The following is a 21,593-nucleotide window of genomic DNA, read 5'->3' on the forward strand; positions in this document are numbered from 1 at the left end:
GCTAGCTATTATTTTTATCCCCTTTTGACAGATGATGAAATGAGGGCTTAAGGAGGTCAAATAAATGGCCCAGAATGACACAGTTAGTAAATAGCCAGTCAATTCCCAGCCTCCTAAAGTGCTGAGAAGAGTTCTCTGCCTTTCCATCCACTGCTCCCCTGGGAAGGCACATGATGAACCATTACACAGACCTGCCCCGACCTACTGGTCAAACTGACCTTCCTGTTCAGTGAAGTGAGAAGCAATGAAAATATTCAACTTGAGCTGAGTCAAATATTTTATCACCTAGGACCTGCCCTACTTATTCAAAACTCACTCGCTTGTAAAGCAACTTGGTTGAACAGGTAAATAAGCAAAGGGAAGGGCTAGAAACTTCCCCAGCTTTTCGAGTTAATGATCAACAAGTCTGTGAAGCCTGACATGGGCTGGCAGAAACAGGGAAAAGTTGAAAGTCCTTCTCTAATCCTTCACTTGGCAAAAGGATAAAAGGAAACTCATGCTCTGAACTTTTCACGGAGTGGGAGCTGACTTTACTAAACGTCTTTTCTGATACTTTCAAGGGGAATGCCAAAGATGGAAAAGAACAGGTCATAGCAATCCCAGTGGTGTTTTCTTGACCCTGGAGGACCCATTAACAAGCAGCATATAATAATCTTGTCACCTAAAATTACTATTTCCACGAGCCATTAAAAGGGACTAATTACCCAAAACAATTTGTCAAAATTAAGCCTGACAGCTTTGCTACCATAATCCTCAGATTGGGCATGGAGGGGTGCTCCTGTGGAGAGATACTTAGTGACCTAGCTATCACCAAGGAAGATGTCGGCTAACTGACCTTAGACTGCAATGTGATGGAGCACTGCAACATGAACACAGAGCTTGATGCACCCTTGGTTGTGCCAGGGACTCCCAGTGGTTTTTCACTCTTTGCAGTCATTTATGGTCTCTTTGAACACTGATGAAAGTTGTAATTGGAACCTCCTTTCACAAAAATACACATATGCCTATACACACAAAATATTGATGTATAATTTCAGGAGGTTCAGGGTCCCTGAATTCCACTGTGAATCCTTGGGAATCTACAGACCCCCATTGGACACCCGATTTAGCCCCACCTCTCTGATTCAGAATGGATTTCCAGGAAAATCTTCATATAAACTGTAGGCAAAGACAGCAAGGTGAGGCACAGATTCCCCCATGCACTGCAGAACCCAAACAAGGCTGGGCATTGGAAAATGACAAAGCAGCAAAGGTTAGCTTTGGAGTTTCCAATGTGGCCCTTATGACTTCTCCTCTTCCACTTATCCCGTCTTTTTCATGGTTCCCTTTACTCCTCAAGGTTTGAGTTTATTAAGCATTGTTATTTCATGTATGCCTGATAAATAAAGCATAGGAATCTCAGCAACCCAGAGCCTTTGCACTTCCTCTGTCTTCCCTGAAAAATCAATCTCAGGCTATTGGCTGCTAATCAAAACCAAGTTGAGAAAATATATATTCAAAGGGAAGATCAAAGCTAAGGAGCATAGGAATAATTTGTTCTTCTAGGTTGGTGTTTCTTCAGATGTGCCCCACTGGCCACCTGAATCACAACCAGAGCTTATTAATAATGCAGACTCTTAGGCTCTATCTTCGACCTATAGATTGAGGGATGAGGGTGAGAGAGGACAGTATCTACATTAGGAAAAAAAAAACCCTTTGTAGTAAATTATTTTCACATTAATATTTGAGAACAATTGCTTTTTAAACATTTTTAAATTTTTATTTTGAAAGAGAGAGATGAGCAGGGGAGGAACAGACAGAGAGGGAGAGACAGAATCCCAAGCAGGCTCCACATTGTTGGCACAGAGCCCAATGTGGGGCCCGATCTCACGAGCTGTGAGATAATGACCTGAGCTAAAATCAAGAGTCGGACACTTAACCGACTGAGCCACCCAGGCACTCTTGAGAACAATTGCTTTAAAGACTTTAAACTCTATCCTGAATCAAATCATGTTACAACAACATAACTGAACCCTCGTGTTCTAGGTTCCCAAAGAAATGCTGATTCAGACAGAACCAAGATTTAATATGAACTCTATCAAGAATTGTCCCATATCTTTTATAAGTGTTATTGAAGACACTGTCCATTATAATATAGCTGACATTTTTAAATTAAGTATAATGTTTGGATGAAGTTTTTATGATAAACTTCAAATACTAATTCAGTGTTTCCATTTTCAACTTACCTCCAGGAAACTCAGAACCAAATCGGAGTATTTAGATTTAGTATTGCACTCCGAAATGGCCTCCTTCATATTGAAAACTCCCCATCCACTCTCTTAAATACATGCCTCTATTCACTTTACCTTTGCTTAAATTATAGTAAACATTCATCCTTTATTGAAAGCTGCTGCTAATGCCTATTCAAAAAAATAGGGAATACAAGTAACTGTCAGTAGATAAATATGTTACTCTTTTACACCTTATGAAATAGTGGAGGGAGTGGGGATCAGGGGATGGGAAATCTCAGTTCTAGTCCATCTGTCTTTCTCTGTCTAGCTGGCTTTCCTTAAGCAGGTTGCCTCCTTTCACTCTCTGAGAAAGGGGCAGGTTGGATCTCAGAGGTCTCTCCCAAGTCCACACCCTCAGCTTACGTGCTTCCCTTCCTCTTGCTGGTGTAAGGACCATGCTGTCATCTCCAGGAGGTCCAGCTGCAGCCATGGGTTCTTGATTGTCTGCTGGGTGCTGGACTGCCAACCAGAGACATGTCAGGATGGGCAGAGGATAGAGCCTGATGTGCTGGGGTGGGGGTGGGCTCCAGGGGGGGCACCCAGGAAGCCTCCCTGGGGTCATAGCGAGGAGTGGGTCACAAACAATGCCAACCATACAAGGGATTCAGTTAGTGGTCCTAAATGGTCCTCTAATACGTGAGTGTGTTGGTATGAGGGGAGGGAGGAGTTGGATAGAGGGTAGGAGAGGAGAACTAGGATAAATCAAATAAAATGATAGAGGCTCACCTTGATTAAAAATATATAAAAACGGCACCTGAATGGCTCAGCTGAGCGTCCGACTTCAGCTTTGGTTGTGATCTCGTGGTTCTTGAGTTTGAGCTCCACTTTCGGCTCTCTGCTGTCAGTGCATAGCCCACTTCAGATCCTCTGTCCCACTCTGTCCCTGACCCTCCCCTGCTCATGCTCTGTTTCAAAAATAAATGAATGAATGAATGAATAAATAAATAAATAAATAACACCAACAAAGTAAGAAGAAACCATTTTTTTAAGTCTTGTTTTTGTAAAAGTAATAAATGAATTACCTAACATTTATGTATGATTTCCCAGATAAACTGACTGATTTTCTTGGCAAAATAATGTCTAGGCAGAGTACTGAAAAATTGTCAAATTAATGCTTTATTTGACTCTAGCACTCACCATCTCGGTATACGCTGAACCTTAAGGACTTGCTTGCTGAAGTAGCTCAACTCTCTGCTCACAACTTTTAAAATAGAAATATCTGCATAGTTGTTGTTGTGAACAGACTCTATGAACTTTGTGTATTTATGGGAAGCTGCTGGGATGAAGCAGCCGAGCGTGCTGCAAAGGGGCCTCCAATCAGAGCTGGGTTCAAGTCCCCGCTCAGCGGCTAATTCACTGGGAGAATTTGGGAAAGTTACTGAACGTCTCTGAGCCACCGTTTATTTTTCTCCTGCGAGGGTGAAGAGAGCTGTAATTGGTTGCCTCATCCCCTTCTGCAATAATATTTCAAAACCCTGACTTGTCTCCATTTTAGAGTTAAGAAATGCTCCGGCTCTAGACCGAGTATAATCTTTAATCCTTGTTGTAGTATCTTTTTTGCTTAATCAGTGATCACTGCACAGTCCCCAGAGTCCACCATCCTTCATTGCTGGGACCAGTGGAAGAATATAAAACTGAGTTAAAATCAAGATTCTACTCCCTTTCATTGAACTGTAATAAAGTAATATTATAAAGACTGACTATATCCCCAAAGTTGCCAGTATCTGTCAAACGAAAGAACACTGGATTCTTCCTTTATCCTAAAGAAAAAAACCACTGTGAGTGCTGCAAACAGTTAAAGACAAAGAAGAGGATTTAAGCAGAACTTAATCTTAGATAAACGTTAGGTTTCACGTATTGCCATGCAAGCGTGTGTCAAAAGGCGGCACTGTCTTTTAAAAATGGATACAAGTTGAACATACTTATCACAAGTTCACAGTGCAAAAGGATTATCATCTTTAATCAGAATGTTAGGGGTTTAATTAAAGTAGATTTTGCTTTAAGGGAGGGACAGATGTATGCATATTACAAAATCATGGGTGAATTCATTTATGCACTATATAGTGGATTTACGTTATTCTGAAGGTTTAGCCTTTCGATGGAGAATAATTCTGTGAGTGCCACTATTTCCCTTCACCCTAATCTTTGTTAACACAACGTTGGATTTCCACTGTTCTTTTTCGGGATAATGAGATCAAGATAACAACAGTGACTTATGGGTGTCTGTGGCCACATTTCAAGCAGGTTGTACGCCTATCAAACATCAAAGGATCCCGGGGCTAGAGATACAGCAGCGTTATTGTATGAACTTTACTGCAAAGGAAGGCTTAACTCTAAGGCTTTGCCTCTTCCAATGAGGACAGTTTGGAGGTGCCCTAAGGTCCTTTAGGCCATTCTCCCAAGTCATTAATGTGGCCAGGAAATGAAGGAACCAGATGGATTTGCCATAGCCATCTTTCATGGCAAATGACAGTTAAAGGTCATTGCTTTCATTCATGTGTTTGTTCATTTAGCAAATACTTATTGAATGCCCATAAGGCAGGTATTATTCTAAGTGCTGGGGATATAGCAAGAAAATTACAAACAATGTCCCTGTTCTCATGGTGCTTATATTTCTAATGGAGAGAGATGCTAAGTACATACCTTCATGCATTAATATATGTAAAATAGTATATAAGTTAATAGGTAAAGAAACCAGAAAAACAATGGGTGAGTGAGTTGAGTTGAGGTCGTCCTGGCAAGGCTTCCCAGTGAAGTGAGATTTGTGATGAGATCTGATATTAATCATCAAAATAAGAAGTGGTAATCCATGTGGACCCAAGACCTCCTTGTCCCAGGGGGATGCAGAAAGATCCATTTTGCATCAGTCCAAATACAGCGAGTGACTCCTCTGAATTAGAACAATGGCTTCTAGAAGACCCTTGTTTTAACAAAAATTTATCTATAAGTTGAAGCCATGGCCATCATGACCTTAGTATGAAGTCAGATTAGTTATCCAGTAATCTGGTAATAAAAGGACAGAAAAAACCATTAGAGAAGGTGATCTGGGGGGACAGAGTGGTATTGGTCATTACTAACAGTGGGAGCAGAATGGTGGGGAAGAGAGAATAGGCCTGGGAAGTCAACCCTAGCCCGTGGGCCCTGAGCTGTTTGAGCCAGGTGAAATACATTTTCCCGTGTCGTTTACCACTGATATATTCTCCCTCCCTTCTTCCATGTTAAAGCAGCTGCTTGTGAAGCCTCCCTCAGCCTTCCCCCCAAGCAAGTTTTTCTAGCTCACAGAGTTTTTTCAGAGCTTCACTGCTGTGGCGAACTGTTGTTATGAAGCAGTGATGCAAGGTCGAACATGATAGCATTGTACGCATGGAGTTTGGGTCTGTGTCCTGGTGGTTGATCTTCCAGTGGGGCCTGTACCAGGAATTCACCTTTGAAAACAGGGGTGTCTGAAGGAGATGAGTCCTCATCACCTTGAAGAATTTCAGACCGAGATACTCCCAAGAACTACAGTGTTACAATCACAGCTGCAACCTTTAGCGTGAAGGTTGGCAGTCTGCAAGAGGTTTGCTCCCTGAAAGAGCTGCAGGAGTGGCTTGGGAGAGAGCTGCTAGCGGGCTGAAGTCAGCTACCAACAGCTCCGGCAGCCAGCCTCGGGAAAAGGCAAATGCTGCAGGGCATCAGGAACTACAGGAAATAAGGGAGGAAGGAGTCCAGGAAGGTGCATGCAGGTGGCAGAGAGAGCAAGGTCACAAGGACTTGCAGCAAGGACAGAAAGATCCCTCATAACAGAATCATTTCTCTGAGGGCTTGGCGACGTCCTTAAAGAGAGAAAGACCAGGGTCCAGGGTTCACAAGCTGAGAACTCTCCCTGGTTGCCAATTGATGCCTCTTAGGAAAGAACTGATGGTCATCACCAAACTGACATCAGGGCAGCACGTTTGTCAGTAGGCATTTTTTTTTCCTTCTAAGTTAACTGGATACCAAATTCTCCATTTGCATACTATGTGGGGCCGTGGCTCAGGTGACCACTTGTTTCTATAATAAAGAAATGTGAGGAGGCATTTCTTGGAGCAGAAATGTCTAAATCCGGGTGTTCCTACAGGCTGTGTGCTGATCGGGCTGTTGTTCAGGTCAAGGTCAAGCTGCCGCCACCTGTGGCTCTCACTCTGGCTAACTTGTGGGGAGAAAAGCAGATGCTGTTGTTTCTCTGAAAGGGGGTATTAATGATGACCTTCGAAAGAGGATAAGGATTCGTTTGCATTCTTCACCCATATACTACAAGGATCTGCATGGACATGACTTCTGAGAGATGGGAGTAGTTAAGCCTAGTGGTTCTACAATTAATCTCTTCTTATGAACTGCGACTTCTTTCTAAAATGTATTTTTGGAAATTTTACCATATATATTTTGTTTATAGTATTGGATATATACATATATTTTGATAAATTTTTTGATGTTTATTTATTTCTGAGAGAGAGAGAGAGAGAGAGAGCATGAGCCAGGGAGGGGCAGAGAGAGAGAGAGAGAGAGAGAAAGAGAGAGAGAGACAGAATCTGAAGCAGGCTCCAGGCTCTGAGCTGTCAGCACAGAGTCGACAAGGGGCTCGAACCCACCAACCACAAGATCATGACTTGAGCCGAAGCCGGACGCTCAACCGACTGAGCCACTGGGGCACCCCTGTAGTTTTATATATTAAAATTGACTGATCATAAGGACAACCGTTGCAATTAAAATTCCACCTGTGATTAAAAGACATATTAACATGCTATAATTCTTTACGTGTTCTTTGAAGTTTGCTTCTCTGAATTCCAGGACACTAGACTCTCCAGGTGTACTGCCAATTCCACTGGCCTGGCCAAATTTGAGATAATTTGAGTATCAAAGACAATAATGACAGAAACCATTTATAACACATTGATTTGAACAAGAGTCACAAAACAATAGTAACTACCCTCCATGACCAAAAAAGAGAGCGAGGGAGAAAGAATGTGATGAAGAAAAACTTTTCTTAAAGTAGAATTCCAGCTATTAAATGTAGAGGGAACGATGGAATTGAAAAATCACCATTTTGCAACCCATGCTAAAATCATTAGTAAAAGACAGTTGGGTTACTGGGTGTTCATGCCGTGCCACATAGTCACCACAGAGATTGCTTGTTCCACACAAAGAGGGAACTTTCACTTCTCCATGGAAAGTGATGGAAGTTACCCCTTGGACCAAGTGCTCCAACTTGAAATGACTAATAGTGGGACATCTTCACATTACATCTCCCTGAGGTGGTACACTACAAAGCTTACATTACCATCAAGTGTTCTTGCCAAAAGGCTGAATCTAGTGAGGCCACTAGACTTCACTTCCACCTACAGGAAATCTGCAGTAGAGATGAACAAGTGAGACTCCATGATGAAACACACAGACAAATCTAGAACATGGTATATTTAACAATATAACAGCCTTGATGCGTTAAAAAATCCATTGTTGTAGGAAAAAAGAGAAAATTAGGGGAAACTCTTCTAGAACAGAGATATAACAACCAAGTAATATAATGTATGAAGTTACCTTGATAATGGGTAAGAAAAAAATCTATAAAAGATATTTTAGGAAAATTAGGGAAATTTAAATATGGAATGGATACTAAGTGATATTATGAAGCTACTTTTACTTTCCTTAGGTTTTTGGGTTTTGTTTTTTTTTTTTTTTTTTTTTGACAATGGTATTTTGGTCATTACGAGAATACCTTTATTCTTAGGAAATGATGCTGAGGTATAAGAGTTAACTGGCATGATGTTTGCAATTCATTAACAAATGAACCAGGGAAAAAAGCAAATAGATGTGTGTATACCTATATTTTCACACATGTATATACATATATATGTGTATATATATATTTAGAAAGCATGCATAAATGTGGCAAAATATTAAAAACTGTTCAATCTTTGTAGAGTGTAGATAGGTATTATACTATTTTTTTTCCATTTTTCTGAATTATTAAAAGTTTCAAAATAAAAAAGTTGGGAAAAGCAAAAATGCATGTAAATTAATTTTAAAAACCTACTCCACTGATGCTTTGTCCTTTGAACAGTTTTAGGAATATTTTATTTTTATCATGTCTTGATAAATTAAATTGTAACAGCAAACAGCAGCCACTACCAGGATCAAGAAAGTGGAACTTGCTGTGAAGTCCTGACTACATAACCTTGATGACCTTGGGCAACCCCTTTTTAATCCCTGAGGCTTGGTTTCTTTATTTGCATAATGAGAACAATGTTCTCCCCTCTCATAAGACATTATGATCATATTATAAACAATTATAAGGCATGCGTTCAACCCCAAGTAATAAATAGTTGGATTCCTTTTTCTTCTCCTGCAGAGTGAAAATAACTTCATGAAAAAGGAGAATTGGACCTGAGGCTTTCATGAATAGCTTACCTTTTAGATCACAATTTCTACGTGTAGCCAAGGACACTGCAGATTCCGTTTCAGTATTCCTGATGCCGGCTTTATATGCTCTCTTCAAGCAGTCAAACTTTTCTCCTCTGGGAAAGGACCACAGCGCTCCATCTAGTAGACCCTGGCCTGAAAGAGAATGGAGAACACTTAGTGGCTTGATGTCCTACCACGGTGGCAGTAGCATCATTAAAGGGCTTACTGTGGACCCAAGTGCTCTATGGCTGACTCTAACACTTGGGTCTGCACTCCTGGGAAAAATCCAGCCATCTGAACCATCCTGTCAAGGTATCTGGAGCAAGGCTGTGCCTGGCTCAAGAGTCTCTTGTGGAGAGGAGTCTCCATGGTGCTGAGTGACCTAGCTCTGGAACAAGTAACCATTGAGTGGCCACAACAGCTAGCACTGTGCCCAGGGATAGCATGACCTGGAGGCTTGCTAGGAGATCTGCCTTTGAGGAAGATCTCAGGTTGCTTCTGTGACTGGGGAATGGCTCAGGGAGAGGTGCCGAAGGAGAAGAAGCAGCTCCAAGCCTCAGTGGTGCTCCTGAAGCTACTTGAGGACCAGGATGGTGGTTTGGAGCTTGCAGTTCCCCATCTCCGTTAGGACAATGGAGCCACATATGGACAATGGACTTGTCCACTGTCTTCTCTGCCACGTGTGTCTCAAGTTGCATGCCACCCTTTTGTGATCACTTTTTCCCTTCTAGGCTGCTCTCAGTGTTCATTTAGTTTCTCCTGTGTCAACTAGTGAAGCCAGAAGGAAGCCAGGGAGGGGAGCCTGAAGCTATTTTGTCTCCTCCACTGTGCGTACACTGCTCCCAATTGAAGAGGGAGGATAGAAGCAGGGAGGCCAACACACTCTGTCACCATCCATTATTTGCACAGTCCCCATTTTGGCTCCCTTTCTTCTCTTGTTCTCCCTTTCCTCTAGTTTACACACCACTTCCACCGTGGCTGTCTCCTCCTCCTTGCTCCCTCCTCCTCAGTGCTACCTGCCAACACCTCTAATACGGCGTTATTTAAGCCAATTCAAACTCAGATGTCCCAGAAGCCGAGCAGGTAACATCAGTGAGGTCTGCCTGGTCTAAAGGGAGAAGCCTTGCCTCACCTTCAGCAAATGCAGCCCGATGTGGGCTGGGGCTTGCTAGGGTTGCCATGAATATATCATTTCATATTTTTTATGTGATGTTATCTCAGGAAGCCAAAAATCTGGACTTTCATGTGAAACCTCCAGAAATTTTCAAAGTTGGCAAAATAATTCACATTTTAAAAAATACTGTGCAGGCCAAAGAAAACATCGACTCCAACAGGCTGCCGTTTGCAAGCTCTGACTTAAACCTAGTGATGACCCTCCTGGTGAAGGGGCCAGTGACCTATCACAGAGTCTCAACCCTATTAGACCCAACATTCCTCCTACTTTATAACACATAGGTACTGACACTACTTTTACTAACCTCAGGTAATGTTTGTACATAATATAACCTGTCTCCATACATAATTTTAAACAATTTTTTTAATGTTTATTTTTTGAGAGAGAGCAAGTGGGAGAGGGCAGAAAGAGAGAGGGAGACACAGAATCCAAAGCAGGCTCCAGGGTTTTAGTTGTCTGCACAGAGATCAACACGGGGCTCAAACTCACAAACCATGAGATCACGACCTGAGCGAAAGTCAGATGTTTAACCGACTGAGCCGCCCAGGTGCCCCTCCATACATAATTTTTTTTTAAAGTTTACTTATTTTGAGGGAGAGAGAGAGAGAGAGAGAGCATGAATTGAGGGAAGAACAAAGAGAGGGAGAGAGGGAATCCCAAGCAGGTTCCATGCTGTCAGCACAGAGCCCCAAGCAGGGCTCGAACCCACAAACTGTGAGATCATGAGCTGAGCTGAAATCAAGACTCAGATGCTTAACCAAATGAGCCATGCAGGAGCCCCCATATTTTTTTAAAATTCAGTATAATATCCTAAGTTTGATCCAAGGGACAAGAAAAGAAACATAATTTAAAATGAATTAATACATAGTTTGATGAATTTACACAAATACAACTACATCTTAAGATTTCTAGAAGGCCCTTCAAGAAATGGTAACAATCCTGGTTAGATTCTTTCTTCTGGGATGAGCAGAGTCTGCCCTTGAGACTGTTTTCTCCTGGCCCCTCACCCCTTGGAGCTCTTGGATTGCCAAGAGCTACTACTTGGCAATCACCTTCAATTTGTGTCAAAGTTGATTTGGGCACCCTTCATGGTTGAGAGATAAAAGAACCACTCTGAAAGCACCCATCCCTTTAGGATTCCCTCCCCCAAATATTTCTCCCTGTTTCCTGGTCCCCACTCTTCCCTGGGTACCAGATCTGTTCTGATATATAGGTGAATATACCTCAAAATGGCAGAAACATAGAATCAGCATAATCCCTTTTTCCCAGAGTTACCAGTGTAAATTAAAGGCATAAACAGAGGTATGATTTTGCTAACATCACTAATTGCATTTTAGTATTTGATTTGTTCTTGGAGGATTAAACCCACTCTCAATATAAATTCATTATGGATGTTTCTCTGCTGCTTATTATGTCCTTGTGCTCCCATGCTCTAGTAAGTTAAAAAGACTGTTTCTGTTCCTTTTTTAATCCCCAACTATTTAATTTTCTAAAGCAGTTTTTAATATAAATTATGGCTTTGAATAACAAAGAGTTCCTGACAAATTTCTGTTGCTTTCCCAGTTTATAACTTCTTCTGTCTTCATACAAATCTCCTAGGTACACACTGCATGTCTGATGAAGATTGGGAAGTGGGAAGTCCCTTTACCATAGTTGAGGAGCTCCTCAGCCAGGTCTTTGTCAAGCTCAGCACTTCAGGTGGTGATATGGTCCGAGATTACCTATTCAAGCCAGGGCTTAAGGAAGGAGTCTGTGGCCCCAGCTGCTATTACAACAGACCTTGGTGCAGTATTGCAATGTGGGATTAAAAGAGTGGTTACAGAAGAATGTCACTGAGAGTTTACTTTTGACGTGTAGTATGTAATCTATTCTGCCAACACTAATTAATGCTGGTTGCTAATGATTCTCCCTATTTTCATCTTTTACATTATTTTCTTTTCCAAATGCAATTAAATAATATTCAGAACAAGCATTTACATTTGCTGTCTTTCCAGATTCACATTTACAGTGTGATCAGGTTTAGATTTCAAGACAAACATGACTCTTGGACATGCAAATTAGTACCGGCCTTCAGGCTCAAATTTGAGTAAATTAGGTCAGGAATAAACTAAATGAGCCTGCCAGCAAGTAGCTTTCATGAAGTGATGTGACTACTTGATATTTAATCTTCTCTGCAGCTCCTTGATTACTATAATTTCTTTGCATCTCCGTCCTCTCTTCCTTCTGATTCTTGTCACATCCACTCCCTCCCCACCCCCCACCCCCCACCCCCGCCATGTAAATTAGGCCTCCTGGCTGACCTTCCATTGCTGCAAACTCTGCCTTGCTCATGGGACTCAGAAACTCAAGTCTCAGGGACTCAAGAAACCATTTTCTGCCAACTCATTCTTCCTGCCTGGAATGCCTTCTTGACCCACACTCTTTCACCAGATTACCTGCAACTCATTCTCCAGGTGTGAATCCATGGAGGGGGAAACATCTGAAAAAACATCTGAATCCACGGAGGGGGAAAGAATAAAAGGCAACACAGATAGGTTACATTAAATTTCTTCAGCCCAGGTTTTGATCTAGTTTTGGATCCATTCTGATTTCTATTTAGAACCTGGATAAGGGGATATGTATTGATAGTACCCTTGATTCTGTGTCTTAACATTTATTATACTTAGTATTTACTCCTTGCATGTCTATTGCCCGGATAACACACGAACTCTATAAAGGCAGGAGCAATGTCTGTTCACTGTTGTCCCTGTAAGCCTAGCATTCTGCCTATTACATTAAAGGTACTGATAAAAATGTGTTGAATGAGTGAATGCTTTCACAGAGATGCCATAAAGCAGAGATCTACAAACTACAATCCATGGGCCAAATTCAACCTGTCTTTATAAATAAAGTTTTATTGTAACACAGCCACATTCATCCATTTATATATTATCTACAGTTGCTTACACACTACAATGACAGAGTTGAGAAGTTGCAACAGAAATCATATGGTCTGCAAAGCCTAAAATATTTATTATCTGGCTCTTTACAGAAGAAGTTTACTGATCCCTGCCACAGGGCATAGTCATATCACTCTGGGGTTTTATAAATTCTAATACTAATCAACATGCGGTTAATTTAGAAGGTTCGGGTAGAGACCCAAGGTGGGCTCTGATGAAAAAGCCTTGGTGGGTCAGATACTTTTAAAATAAGTCAAACAAGTGGCTCCTTGAATTATTCACAATGTCCTAAGAGTAGGAAAGAGATTGAGAACAAAGTTGAAAATGTGGGCATCAAAACTGATACTATTCATAGGTCATCCTGATATTTAGAGATTTTAGAACATTTATATCTGGGTCAAAGTCTCTTAAAGGTCAAAGTATTATTTAATCAGGTATTTTATCCTCATGAAAGTTTGCTGGCTTGTCTAAGGAGTGGGAACAGCAGCAGAGGAATTAGCTTTACTTCCTTCATCTCTGAATTCAATGCTGCTTAAAACAAAACAAACATTCACATCCTAGCAATAAGCTAAGAGTTCTTAATGAGGATAAAACTTCAACATGAAGGTATCTACAACAGCCCAGTGGTTTTATTTCCCACCATTTGTAGACCTCCGCTGTGATACGGGTATAGCCTGTGAGCTGGATGTATCTTGTTGCCATAAAGCAAAAGACCTAGAATTCATGACCATGAGTTGGATAGGCAGCAGAGTGCCTTGTGCATACTGGACATGTGTTCATACCCAGTGGCAGCTGCAGCAGCAAGGATGGTACAGTGCACTGGCATGGGCTATGCAGACAGATCCTTGCATCCCACACCCCCAAATTATAAGCAATCTTAATAACAGTACTATCCATTTCATTACCGAATGCACTGTTATCTACTACTTATTTGGGGGTAACAATGGGTAAACAACAATCTAGAAGGATACCTCATTTAACTGATTGCTAATATTCTCCTTCTGTTTCTAGATGGGCATCCACGGATGTTTTTCTTTATGCCACCTGGGAGGGCCATGGCTGGACCTTACCCTGTACACAGCTATGGAAAGGTCATAATCTTTTTGAACGTGTCTATTTCTAGTGAAGCATGGCTCAGTCACTTGTGGCTCTGTGATACTGGCCAAGTCACTCCTCTAGCTCTTTGTCTGAAGTTTTATAAGGTTGAAATTTATCCCAAAACTGTGTCATTCTGTGAGCAAAATCACAACCCTTTTTATAATCTCTGTGCAGTCCTGCCATTCTGTCAACCAAACATTTTCAGTTACAATGCCCTGTCTATATCTGCATTTGGGTACGTAGTAAAATCACCTCCTCACAAGGTCTGCTCCTGGAGAAAAGATTTAAAAAGAAGGAGGTTTCCTCACTGCAGAAGCACATGCATGGCCCCTGACTAGCCAGCCACCTGACCAGTGGAGGAGGAAGGGCGGAGGGGAGGCTCTGGGAAAACAGTAGGAAGCATCACCTGGCCCTTCTCTAAAAGCCCAGCCTGATCTTTTCTGGTGTGTTGATGAGGAAAAGATCCAGCCAAGAAAAGGGGTGTAGTCACTGATAGGAGCTAAAACAAAGTGTTCCCCTGGAGGTATGAAGTCTGCTTACTTAGCTGACAAACAAGGCAAACCTTAGTGATTAATTTTTCCTTGAAAGCACGTATTTCTGTCACTTATAAAATTCCTCAGCCTCAAAACTTATACTTATCCTCATCCATATTCCCTAGCAATTCTTCCAGTCTTCCCCTTAAGAATACCTAAGTCCATCTGGGCAATAGGCAGTGTGATCTCTCATGCCAGGTTTCCATGGAGAAAAAAAAAAAGGAAGATAAAAAAGAAATACTTCTTTAGATTTCTTTAATTTTCTTTAAATTTAAATTTTTATAATTTTCCTCAAGGCCAGCCTCCTGACACCTTCTAGCCCACCTGGGTCTCTGCTGGTCTCTAAGTATGTTGCTGTATTTTGGCAGCCACCCTGTATGGAACAGTCACTTGGACTTCATAGTAGAAACCAGCCCATCTCACCTATTCTCCCTGATGTACCAGTTCTGATAATGGTAACATCACAGCACCGGGCATGGTGCAGTAATTTGATGAGTTCGTGAAGCATACGCATAATAAAAATGGAGGGAATGCCAATGCCATGCTGTTGAGAGAAAAGAGAAAGTCATTATACATCTTGCAAACTGGTACATGCACAGGACATATTTTCTTACTTCATTACAAGTTAACAGCCCTCAGATAAATTTACATAATCATTATGACTTTGCCAAAGCTGAGGAAAACGTAAGTCAGCTCTAACTGATGCCTACCTGACATGCTGATAGATGTGTCCATCTGTGAGGATCAGACAGAGACATCTCCCTGCCAGTTACACAGAGTTCAGCCCTCGTTGTCAAGAGCAGAAGGTGGGGATAGCATGGTGTACTCGTGTGTCAGAGCATGGCCGTTTCTCATCTCCCCACTGGGTTCTTTATAGTGAGCTTTTGAAAAAGAGCTTTTTGCAAGATTGACTTGATTCTCAGGAAATATAAATTTGGCTGCCATGTTATTAGTCCTCTTCTACTGTACTAAGTGAAATAGTAAATCCATTTCATTGCTCTCATGTGGCCTTGTTCATTTGCTGCTAATTCTGTGTGAGCTCTGAAAGGTATGAGGGTAGAGGTGTGGTCTACATCCATACCTAACAATTCGGCGCATAGGCAAGGCTACATCGCTATACATCATGACCACAACGCCTATTTCCATCATAACCCTTATTTACCTTAGCATTTGCTACAACAAAATCCACATCACCAGAATAGGGGGTCAACATAGGTTAGAGGATTTAGCGACTCCTGGTGGTTACAATATGTTCTAATAACTCTCCAGAAAGATTGTCTGTATTGAAATCTGTAGTAGCTGGAGCTGAGTTTTGAATTGGTGGTGATTTCATTTCTAACATAAACATTAGGGAGTCAAATGTGTTCTTCAATGTATTCACCTCTTGAGCACAAAGACTTTGTATGTGGAACAGCACCAGGGGTATCTTGGCAATTAGGTGATGCCTGCCACTAATTGCAACCATGACCATGATGTTCTCACCTGAGTTCCCTCACTGTCACCATCAAGGATATTAAACTAATGGGGCACCTGGGTGGCTCAGTTGGTTAAGTGTCCGTCTCTTGATTTTGGCTCAGGTCATGGTCTCTTAGTTTGTGCGATCGAGCCCTGCATTGGGCTCTGCGCTGACAGCTTGGATCCTGCTTGGGATTGTCTCTCTCTCTCTGTCCCTTCCCCTGCCACCTCTCAAAATACATAAATAAACTTAAAAAAAAAAAAGAATATTAAGCTGTGGAACGTTTGAATCTCTGGGTTCACCATTTTTGGTTCCCAATGAACATGTCCTAACTTCCAAATGCATTGTAAGCTTCCTAGAGACATGAATCAAATATGTATTAATTTGTATGTCCAAGATTAACAAGTCTGGGCTTTGGCACTGTCTCTGCCACTAATGAGTAGACTCTCTAAATCTCATTTTCCTCAACTATAAATTAAGAGAATGAACTATTATTTCATCTATTAGGTTCCTTCTAAATCAGATATCTGATAGGTTTATGATTATCACTTATTATGCAACATGGTAATAAAATGACAAATGGGCTTATGTGTTCCTGAAAAAGTCTCTTTGTTTCCCCCACTCTCTTATACACACACACACACACACACACACACACACATCCTCAGCAGCTGCTGCGGAGAAAGACTTTTTAAAGAAGGTGTCCCAACTGGAAATCCTCTGTCTGCCTTAGTAAAGGCCACTTTTAATTGGCAGACTCCTGAACATGACACACATTTCAAGTCTTTTTCCCAGACAGGACAGCAGGATCAGTCTAGTGCAGTTTTTCTTGCTCTGAAGTTTTACTGCTTGTTTATGATAGTTTCACATTTATATAAACAATTACTTTTTTGTCCTTACTCATTTACCGTGCAAAAAAGGAAAACCAGTTGCAGTCTAAAAGTCAGGCAAAGATGAGTAAAAAAAAAATTGCCAGGATCAGAGAATATTCATCTAATGTAGATATCCTATAATAGTTAATGAACAAATTATTAAATGAGTGGATTCGCCCATTTGAGTCCCCAAAGCAGTTCTGAGGTATTCATGGCCCAGAGGGGAGATCAACTTGGCTGCACCAATTGGCATTGCCTAATTTTCCCTTCTTTACTCCAGGCTTCCAGCCAAGATGGCTCATCTGTCCTTCCTCATCTGTCCTTCCATCGCCAGGTGCTATTGAGTGACTGATGGACGAAGGCTATTCCCTGGTGCAGGGGCCACGGGTAATTCAGCTCCTTAGACTTGTCACACGTCTGCAGTGGACTCTTCCCCTCTACTCTGGCATGCCTGGTGGTGCCCCTTAGGAGGGCCATAGTGTCCAGACACATGACAGACACAGAGCTGTGGTTTCAGACCACAGGCCTGTGGCAGACAGACGCACTTAGAAAGGCGAGCTGGGTGTTCACGTATATCCACTCCCTTTATGCATATGCTGCCCTGAGTTGAAGAGGGAAGTGGTCTGTGTTTCCTTAAACTGCAAATCGTTCTGCTTTCATTTTGTGTTAGGACACTGTGTGTGTCGGGAGCTGTTAACATATTCCCAATACGGAGAGCAATTCACAAGAGCTTGTGAAAATGCATTAGCAGCTTTTCCAGCGAGCTTATTATAATGTTAAACAGCACACTTTGACAATCCTGAAAATTGGCCCCTGTGTATGAAAAGCTCAACATTCCCAAAGCTAGATCAGGGATAGAGAGAAGAGTGCTGGTGGCTTAATCAGTTATAAATTAAAGAGAGGAGGTGTGCTTTGAGGGTGTTCTTCCCTCCTAACTTGAATAGCTAAGTGGTAGCTAATAAAGTAAAGTGAAAAGGAATGCTGTGTTCTGCCCCTAGGACTTTTTCCAACAATGAATGTCACACCTGGGCACTTAATTTAATTGTGTGAAAATGCAAAGCAGGTAAGGAGAAAGAACTCCTGTATTCAGAATTTCCCACCTTTTTTTCTGCTAGCTTATGATGAGTACCTCAAGGGCAACTATTGAGTACGTAGACTGATGGAGGGCATGAGACAAGTTCTGTCCCTGCAAGATCTGTCTGTCCCGGCTCAGACGTTCTTTCTGTCCTCTCCACTCTCCTCCAAGTCGAGCTCCTTGTGCATAAGGAGTGCAAACTCTTTCATTGTGTTGGGGCTCCCACCAACGCAAACTGTTAATAAAAATAAATAATTACCTGCCTTATAACTGATGTAGGAAACAAGGGTCAGCTTTCAACTTTAATATTTTTATTTTATTTTTTCAGTAATTTACATGAGAGTACATATAGACATAATGGGTTACATTTATGAGTTAGCTAATTTGCATCATTAACCTGTAAATAAGGCAACCAGACGCAAACTTTGATGGTACTTAATTAGTAAAGGAAAAAGATAATCACAAAATCAAAGTAAGTGTTGATTTTGTTCAAGGAGGTGTTTCTTGGTGTTTTTGTTTACAGTGAACATCATCCCACATCTTGAGTTGATAAAGACAGCTTGTTTCAGGGTATTAGCAGGCTATATGGAATATAAGTAACATGAGGGAAAAAAAAAAAGAACTGTGACTTTTAGATATGTCTTCCCATTCCATATTCCCAAACATTAGTTTTTATCGTAAAATGTGCTATGTTAACTTAAAGCTTTAAACAATCACATCAAGCCTTTCCAGCTTCTCAGTCAGGAGAAATCCTCATGTAATAAGCCTTATCATTCATTGTAGACTGGAAATGTCACTACGCTATTTCACCAATTCCAATGATTTGTTTTTGTTTTGTTCACATTGTAACATCTCTGAAATGATAAAAAGTGTTGCAGTCAAGGGGGTCCACTCGAAGAAAATGTGGTAATACAATCGTGTTATAGTTGCTTGTACAACGGCCCATTAGGGTGCACCAGCCTCAGGGGTGAGTGAGGTGGAGGTCTGAGGCAGGATGGGAGTAGCCTAACAGCAAGGGTGAGCAGTGGCCTGGTGATCACTGGGGGTCAGCAGCGGAGTAGATGAGCAACAGCAGATGTCCTAGACCCAAGGAAGCACAGACCGTAGAAGGGAACCAGGAGCAAAGCCATTCAGAAATCTAAGCTAAGCCGAAGCGTGCCCAGAAGCTGAAGAAGGTCCATGTCAGAGAGATAGGTAACAAATGTAGTGTTTAAGCGCCTGCCCTTTGAGATTAGATAAACCTGGCTTTGCACCCCAACCCTGTCAGTGATTAAGTGACTTGCTTAGTGTTACACACGTAATCTCTACGTGCTTCGGATCATCGTCTCCAAAATAGAAAAATGCAGAGCACGTCGGGGGGGGTTTGGTAGAGACAAAATGGGATAGACTATGGCAGAGGACATTGCACAAAGCCAGGTAACTTCTGAGTGTTCAACAAATGGCAGCTGCTTCCTCTTTTTCACATCACGTAGCAATTTTCTGGCCTTGCTTTTAAGCTTGCTTATTGTTTCTGTATTTGCAGAACTTAGTACAAATGAAGCTGGTTCGAATCCAGTAAGGAAAAGGCAGTTGGTGGTGCCTAACCGATGTGGGCAGCATTAGGCACAGGATCAGAAGGATTGTTGGAGAGGTTCTTCCTAGCAATGAAGACTATCTGTCCAGCCTCCAAGGAAATACCTAACAGAGGTTATAGAGTAGGCGTCCCCACTCACAGATGACTTACTGGGACTATTGGGTGGTCTGATTACATGATGCATTATGTTTCCATTTAACAATAATTCCTGTGCCAGACTAATTTTTCAGTTTTGGGATGTAATTATCCTTTTATCCAGGCCCTCTGCTTCTCTTTTACTATCATTATTGTCTTTTCTGTGTCCTTTCATGGGTTTCTCCAATGGGCCTGTGGTTGGTAATGAACTGCAATGAAAGTTAGCCATAAAGGCTAGGTAGCAAAGAGGGAAGGCTGTGGTCTAAGGTGAGTTCTTAAATTATTATTGATAATTCGTGAGATTTTTTCCCTCTGTTGGTATGGATAGTTGAGACTTGGCTCAACATGTAAGTACAAAGAGGCCATTTTTGTTGTTTTCTTTTTACAAAATACAGTAGTTTGAAAATAACCTCATTGTGTGGTGTCAGTGAACGTAAATTACAACTATTCAGATTGACCATAAAACCAAAACAGATGTTAGAATAGCTTGTGGTTTCAATTCTTCTTTGAACTGTAGATATTGCTGTAATCAACAGGAATTTCTGAATGTTTCTGGAGACACAAAGATATATGTGTAGACTGAAACATTTTCATTCTTGAAGACTTACTCCTAACTGAGACTTACAAAATATCACCTCTAGACACAATTTTTGGTCTGGTTGCTTTAATGAGAAGTAAAATATGGCTGAAGACCACCAACCAACATTGACCTTAAGTGACATTTTCTGTGATTTATGCCCCAAACAAAATTATCATTTTTCCTGGTTTTATCAAAGAAGATAGAAATGCATTGGAAAGGAGTCTGAAAAATTACAAAAATATGTTATGGACTTTGCCTAATGACTGCCAGAATGAATTCACTTTCAAATATACCCAGTGTCTTAAAAGACTTAACTTTGCCATGTTGTCCATGTTATATTAACCTGGTCCTATTTCTAGTCAGTTTGATAAAGACTGATTAGCTGTTCACCAAAGCTGTTTCCCTTCTTTCCAGACACACAGTTCAACTTCCTAGCCTCCTTTCCAGTTAGCTGAGGCCATATGCCTGGATTCCAGCAACTAGAATGTGAACAAATTTGATGGATGCCACTTCTAGTCCCAACCCATAGAAATCTCTCATTGGTGCTCCAATAGATTGCCTTCTTCTGTCTGCTGGAAGGGTGTAGACACCCAGGGAAACTTCATAAGCTACTCTTTGAAGGTGAATGAACAACAAAATAGAAGGAACCTGGGTCCCTGAATCACCAGATGGAGGAAAGTCACCATGAATATTCACTTTATACTCAATGTGAGTGAGAAAAAAAAAACCTTAGGTTGTGTTAAGCAACTGATATTTTTCCACAGCAGCTAGCAAACCCTTTTAAAATCTAGCAAGCAAGGAAATGAAGGAAATAAGAATGGTTATCAGAATCTTTAAGATTTAAATTTTACACACCCAGAATTCTCCTTTCCTTTGAAGATAATGCTATTAATAATGCTTATCATTTCTATAAAGACAAGGCTGAGTTTTAGGTACTGATGGATTTTATCCTCTCTTCTTAGCTAGAATTACTGCCCTGGGATTTAAGGGAGTCAAGAGATTGAACCTAGCATGTTCTCATTCAAAGATAAAAATGTGGCTGGAAGAAGGCAAGTTTCCAAGAAAAACATCTGTATATGCAGAACAGACTTTACCTACTGCCTCTCGAGAATCCTGCTATAGGTTAAACAGCCAGTTCTGATCATTTGGAATTACACTACCTGCTCCCCAGTCTACACACACACACACACACACACACACACACACACACACTTTTGCTTCCTATCCATCAAAATGGTCCAATAATGAGAGTTAACTCTCTGGTGGAAACAACAGGTTCTAAATCAGAACATGTTTTTATTTTTGTTTTTGTTTTTGTTTTATCCAAAAGAGAATCTACTGAAGATGTCCATAACCAAGTGGATGGTGAGTTTATAAGTTTGGATAGTGGTTATGACAGAGTGTAAGAATAAGTGCAAATGAAAATCTATTCAGGTAGAAAGGTAAAGGCCTGATTCCTGGGATTGTA

The 21,593-nt window shown here is 41.2% G+C and overlaps 1 protein-coding gene across 1 annotated transcript; it reads right to left on the bottom strand.

Annotated features, from left to right (window-relative positions):
* Positions 1 to 3,005: 3,005 nt before the first annotated feature.
* On the bottom strand, positions 3,006 to 15,580 carry UPP2 (uridine phosphorylase 2). The gene is made up of 4 exons (XM_053901899.1): positions 15,521 to 15,580; positions 14,858 to 14,978; positions 8,697 to 8,843; positions 3,006 to 3,175 (listed from the first exon to the last, which is right to left on the bottom strand). The coding sequence occupies exons 1-4, from the start codon at positions 15,578 to 15,580 to the stop codon at positions 3,129 to 3,131; spliced, it is 375 nt and encodes a 124-aa protein (XP_053757874.1). The 3' UTR covers positions 3,006 to 3,128.
* Positions 15,581 to 21,593: the final 6,013 nt, after the last annotated feature.

Source organism: Panthera pardus, unplaced genomic scaffold (genome assembly GCF_024362965.1).
Source record: "Panthera pardus isolate Hobbes unplaced genomic scaffold, ASM2436296v1 HiC_scaffold_10, whole genome shotgun sequence".
Classification (NCBI taxonomy): domain Eukaryota; kingdom Metazoa; phylum Chordata; class Mammalia; order Carnivora; family Felidae; genus Panthera; species Panthera pardus.

Bases quoted from the DNA above. Each gene is read 5' to 3' on its own strand.
- UPP2 (XM_053901899.1), bottom strand. From the start codon at position 15,580: ATGGAAATAGGCGTTGTGGTCATGATGTATAGCGATGTAGCCTTGCCT. The intron at 8,844-14,857 runs GTGAGATGGGCT...ATTCTCTTTCAG, and splicing joins TGGTACATCAGGGAGAATAG to GCCAGGGTCTACTAGATGGA. The intron at 3,176-8,696 runs GTAAGCTATTCA...TTTTTGAAACAG, and splicing joins TAGAAATTGTGATCTAAAAG to AGCATGAGCAGGGGAGGGTC.